The sequence below is a fragment of the Vulpes lagopus genome, chromosome 7 (assembly GCF_018345385.1).
Source record: "Vulpes lagopus strain Blue_001 chromosome 7, ASM1834538v1, whole genome shotgun sequence".
NCBI classification, from domain to species: domain Eukaryota; kingdom Metazoa; phylum Chordata; class Mammalia; order Carnivora; family Canidae; genus Vulpes; species Vulpes lagopus.
This window is the reverse complement of record NC_054830.1, coordinates 91,968,307-91,973,532: the sequence shown is the minus strand read 5'-3', so window position 1 is coordinate 91,973,532 and position 5,226 is coordinate 91,968,307. Positions and strand designations below refer to the sequence as shown.

At 40.4% G+C, this 5,226-nt stretch overlaps 1 protein-coding gene across 1 annotated transcript; it reads right to left on the bottom strand.

Moving 5' to 3' along the window:
* Positions 1-4,336: 4,336 nt before the first annotated feature.
* Positions 4,337-4,879, bottom strand: LOC121494460 (interferon alpha-2-like; the record flags this gene model as incomplete). The annotated part of the gene is made up of 1 exon (XM_041760927.1): positions 4,337-4,879. A coding segment is annotated over one exon (543 nt), but the record flags the coding sequence as incomplete, so codon positions are not given.
* Between the last annotated feature and the right edge of the window lie 347 nt (positions 4,880-5,226).

The window sequence follows — 5,226 nt, the reverse complement described above, 5'->3', positions numbered from 1 at the left end:
TCAGGCTCCCTGCAAGGAGCCTGCTTCTCCCTCTGCCTATGTCTCTTGCTCTGTGTCTCTCATGTAAGAAAATAAATCTTTTTGTTTTTTTAAAGAGTGATAAAATAAGAAATAGGTTAAAAACGGAAAGAGAAAAAAATTAAAATGGAAAGACTAAAGAATCACAGGGGGATGACCCCCCCCCCCCCCCCATTAATTCTGTATGCTGTATTCCCCTAGTGCTAGCGGTTTGCAGTTCTCAGTGTCACGGAGACTTGGTCTTGGCTGGATGTCTTCGCTGATCTTCTGGGGGCAGGGCCTGTTGCACGCATTCTCAGTGTCTTCTGTACCCTGGGTGCAATTGCCCCGCCCTTGCCCGGGCCGGGCTGCTCTGGGGGCCCTTTGTTCCCCGAAGGCTTTCGGGGCAGCAGCTTTAGGGGACGCCGGTGAGAATGGCGGCCTCCCAGTCTCCAGCCCCGAGCGCAGGCCCAGGGCCCCTCAGTGCCCTCAGGGAAGAGCAGTCAGTCCCTGCTGTCTCCCGGTCTGTCTCCGCGCTCCGTGCTCACCCAGCCCGAGGGGCTGTCTCAGGCCCGTGACCCCGTTTGAGCCCCGAGCCCCAGACTGTGCGGTGCACGTGGCCCCCTGGTAGCCGCTGATGGAGGCTCCCTCCCGCCTGGTTTATCTTCCCGGTTATGGCCTCAGACTCACTTCTCTGGGCCTCTCAGCTGCAGAAGGTGGTCCCTTCTCTATTTGTCGAGTTGAAGCTACTCTCTTCACGGCTTTCTGGTTGAGTTCGCAGGTGTTCAGAATGATTTAGTAGCTATCCCGCTGAGGCCTGGAACCAGACACTGAGGTCTCCTCCTCCTCTGACCTCTTCCACCTCCTTTCACTTTTATTCCGATTTTAGTTATTTCCATCTTCCGCCCCAATGAGTAAGACTATTATTTCCTTTTCTTACTAATGCATAAGCTAGGAATTTTTTTTTTTTTCAGAGGGAGAGAGAGAGAGAGCATGAGCAGAGAGGAGAGGTGCAGAGGAAGAATGAGAGAGAATCCAAGCACGCTCCACACTGAGTGTGGAGCCCGATGGGGTCTCAATCTCATGACCTTGAGATCATGGCCTGTTCCAAAATCGAGTCAGACACTTGACCGACTGAGCCACCCAGATGTCCCTATTAATTCAGTTTTCAAGTAGATACAGGCCTATACAGATTGTCTGTTTCTTTTTCAGTTTTGGCAACTTGTATCTTTCAAATGATTAGTCTATTTCATTTATGTTGTCAGATTTGTGGGCATAGATGCTGTCTACACAGGCTTCTGGCATTTCATCATTGTAGTTCAGGCTTTCCTATCCTGGCACTGGTTCCTGCAATGTTTTCTTCTCACGACCCTCTACTCTGATAAACCATTAGGCTCTCTATTCATCTGTCTTTCCCTTCACTCACCAGGGCAGCAATTTGTCCCGTGTTCTTCCTTCTGTGCAGAAGCAAGAGTTGTTGTTGATTAGTTAGTTTTTTCAGCTTTTTATTTGTTATCAGGACAGAATGGAGACTTTCAAGCTGCTTACACACAGAGCTGGAAACCAAGTTTTTCTATTTATTTATTTATTTATTTATTTATTTATTTATTTATTTATCTTTTTTAATCATAAAAAAACCACAACATAAAATTTACCATCTTAACCATTTTTAACTATATGGTTCAGTAGTGTTAAATTCACATTTTTGGAAAACCAATCCCAGATCTTTTTCATCATACAAAACTGAAATTCTGTGCTCATTAACTAATGCCTACCCTTTCTCTCTCCCCATAACCCCTGGCAGCCATCATTCTGTTTTCTGTTTCTATTAATTTGACTACTTAAATATCTGATATAAATAAAATCTTCTAGTATTTGTAGTATTGTGACTGTCTTATTTCACTTAACATAGTGTCTTCAAGATTCATGTATGTTGTAGCATATGACAGGATTTCCTTGTTTTATAATGTTGAATACTAATATATATATATATTAGTATATTAGTATACTATATAGTATTAGTATATTAGTATTAGTATTAGTATATTATATAGTATTAGTATATTAGTATATTAGTATATTATATATATATACACATATATATGTGTGTGTGTATTTTGTTTCTTCATTTATCCATTGATTGAAGTTTGGATTGCTTCTACCTCGTGGCTATTGTGAATAGCACTGCTGTGAACAATGATATACAAACATCTCTTCAAGATTCTGCTTTCAATTCTTTTGAATATATGCTCAGAGATGACAGTTCTTTGTTTAGTTTTTGAAGGAGCCACCATACTGTTTTTCATAGCAGTTCTACCATTCTGATACCACTACACGAGCGGCCCAGTTTCTCCACATCTTTACCAACACTTGTTTATTTTCTTTTTCTTTCCTTTTTAAAAAAACAGTAGCCATCCTAATGGATGTGAGGTATTATTTCGTTGTGGTTTGATTTGCATTTCGCTAGTGATTAGTGATGTCAGCATCTTTTCACATCTTTATTGGTCATTTGTATATTATCGCTACAGAAGCTCTACCCATGCTTCTCCTTCTCCATATGTAGCATCTGCTGATTGAGCTATTCTGCTTCTCCTCATTGCCTATGCTTCTCCTTTCTGCAGTGTTTGTCCTTTTGCTGATTCTGTCCCCACCTCAACTTCCCCCTTGTTCAGTCCCTGCTGATCGTGTTGCCTCTTCTGCCTCAGCTTCTCCCTTTTCCTGTGCTTCTCCTTTCTGCAGCTGTTGTTTCTCTTATGCATTCTGTCCCCACCTCTGCTTCCCCCTTGTTCAGTCCCTCCTGATCGTGTTGCCTCTTCTGCCTCAGATTCTCCCTTTTCCTATGCTTCTCCTTTCTGCAGCTGTTGTTTCTCTTATGCATTCTGTTACCACCTCATCTTCCCCTGGTCCAGTCCCTGCTGATCCTGCTGCCTCTCTGCTTCAGCTTCTCCTTTTGTGCTTCTCCTTTCTGCAGCTGTTGTTTATCTTACCCATTCTGCCCTCACCTCAACTTCCCTTGGTCCAGTCCCTGCTAATCCTGTTGCCACTTCTGCCTCAGCTTCTCCCTTTTCCTGTGCTTCTCCTTTCTGCAGCTGTTGTTTCTCATATGCATTTTGTTCCTACTTCACCTTTCCCCTTGTTCAGCCCCTGCTGATCCTGCCTTGCCTCTTCTGCCTCAGCTTCTCTCTTTTCCTGTGCTTCTCTTTTCTGCAGCTGTTGTGCTTCTTATGCATGTGTGATAACTGAATATTAGTCCATTATAGATAGATAGATATTATATATATATATATATATCTTCCTTATCCATTTATATGTCAATGGACATCTGGGCTCAAAAGTTTTAATTTTGATGAAGTTCAATTTATCTATTTTTTTCTTACTTACACTTTTAGTGTTTTACCTAAGAAATCATTGGGAAATCTAATGTCATTTAAGATTTATCTCTGTTTTTCTCTAAGGGTTTTTTAGATTTAGATTTAGCTCTTATATTTAGGCCTTTGATCTATTTTGGATTTTTTTTTTCCTGTATGGTGTGAGGTTGGGCTCCAAATTCCTTCTTTTGCAGTGTGAATATCCAGTTTTCCCAGGACCATTTTTTGAAGATACTATTCTTTCCTCATTAAACTGTTTCAAGACCCTTGTCAAAAATCAAGTAACTGTAGATACATAGGATTGTTTCTGGGTTCTCAATTCTATTCTATTGGTCTATATGTCTACTCTTATGCCAATATCCCAAGTTTTGATAACTGTAGTTTGTAGTATGTTTTGAAATCAGGAATTTGAGCCTTCCAACTTTGTTCTTATTTTTCAGGATTGTTTTGGCAATTTGAAGTCACTTGCAATTCCATATGAATGTTAGCATTGGTTTTTCCACTAGCCATGTTGGGTTCTCTATTACCTTTCATTCAGGAACTTTCTGTAGGTTTATTTTGTGAGATTTCAGGCTTTGGGTTAGTTTTTTATTCAGAAAGTGTGTGTGAGCAAATTTTTTTTTAATAATTGCTTTTATTTCCCGTAACTTAAAAACGATCAGTAGTTGTATTCAAAACATAATGCTAAACAAGTGGTTTGTGAACAATAAATACTTAAGTAGTATGAACAGCACAAATGTTTCAAATAACTTATGCAAATAAAAAGTACAAAAGATTTAAAGCTATTGTAAATGAATTGTGCATTTTTCTATTCTAAACAACTACAACATTTAACATAACTTTATAATAATCTCATACATTTGCTATTATTTATTTTTCTTCTGGTATAAAGATAGAGATAAAATTGCACTTTGAGTCCTAGAGAATAGCCATTTAGTCGACCAGATGAGTTTTCAGGCTCGACATCTTTTTTATTTCCTGAGTTTCTCTGTAATCTTGTTAATGAAGAACAAGCACTTTTTGGTTTCCACCCTTACAACCTCCCAGGCACAGTGGCTGTATTCTTTCTCTTTAAGATAGAGACTGATTCCATGGAAGTATCTCTTCACAGCCCGTATGGAGTTCTCACTTTCCAGGGGTAACTGTTCCATGTTCTTTTCCTCCCCCAAACATGCCTGCAGGTCATCCAGCTGCTGATAAAGTCCAGTGAGGAATTTGTCTAGAAGGGTCTCATCCCAAGCCAGAAGAGAGCCACTTTTGCTGAAAAGGTTGAAGATCTGCTGGAGCATCTCATGCATGACCGCTGTGGCTTCTGTCTTCTCAAATTTGTTCCCATCGACAAGCATCCAAGGAAAGCTGAAGTCAGTCATATCCTTCAGACAGGATAGAATGGAGATTCTCCCCATTTGACTCAAAAGTGTGAAGGTTTCTGGATTGCCATGGCCGAAATGCAGGTTGCAGTCCAGAGAGCAGGCAGGGCTGGAGCTCAACATCACCAGGGCCAGAAGCACAGAGTATGAGGAGGCAGTTCAGAAGCCAGAGGGGAGTGCTCATTTTGGCAACACTTATACTAAAAAAAACAGAAGTCAGAGGAGATTATGCAAGACTGCCTGAAGAAGTCTCAGTATGTTCTGAGAACTTTGAGTGATGAATGCCTTTTAAATATTGACCATAGAAACTTCCATTTTGGGGGTTTTTCTATTTTTGCCCTTTTCTTTCAATTTCAATTTTTTTTTACAAAGTCAATTTAAAAATGTACATTTATTGACATGAGCACCTAGTGGGGGACTCCAACCACATGTGCTAATGCAGTATTTACCCAATATTATAACATAATTTTTCATATTTTTCACACCTCCCA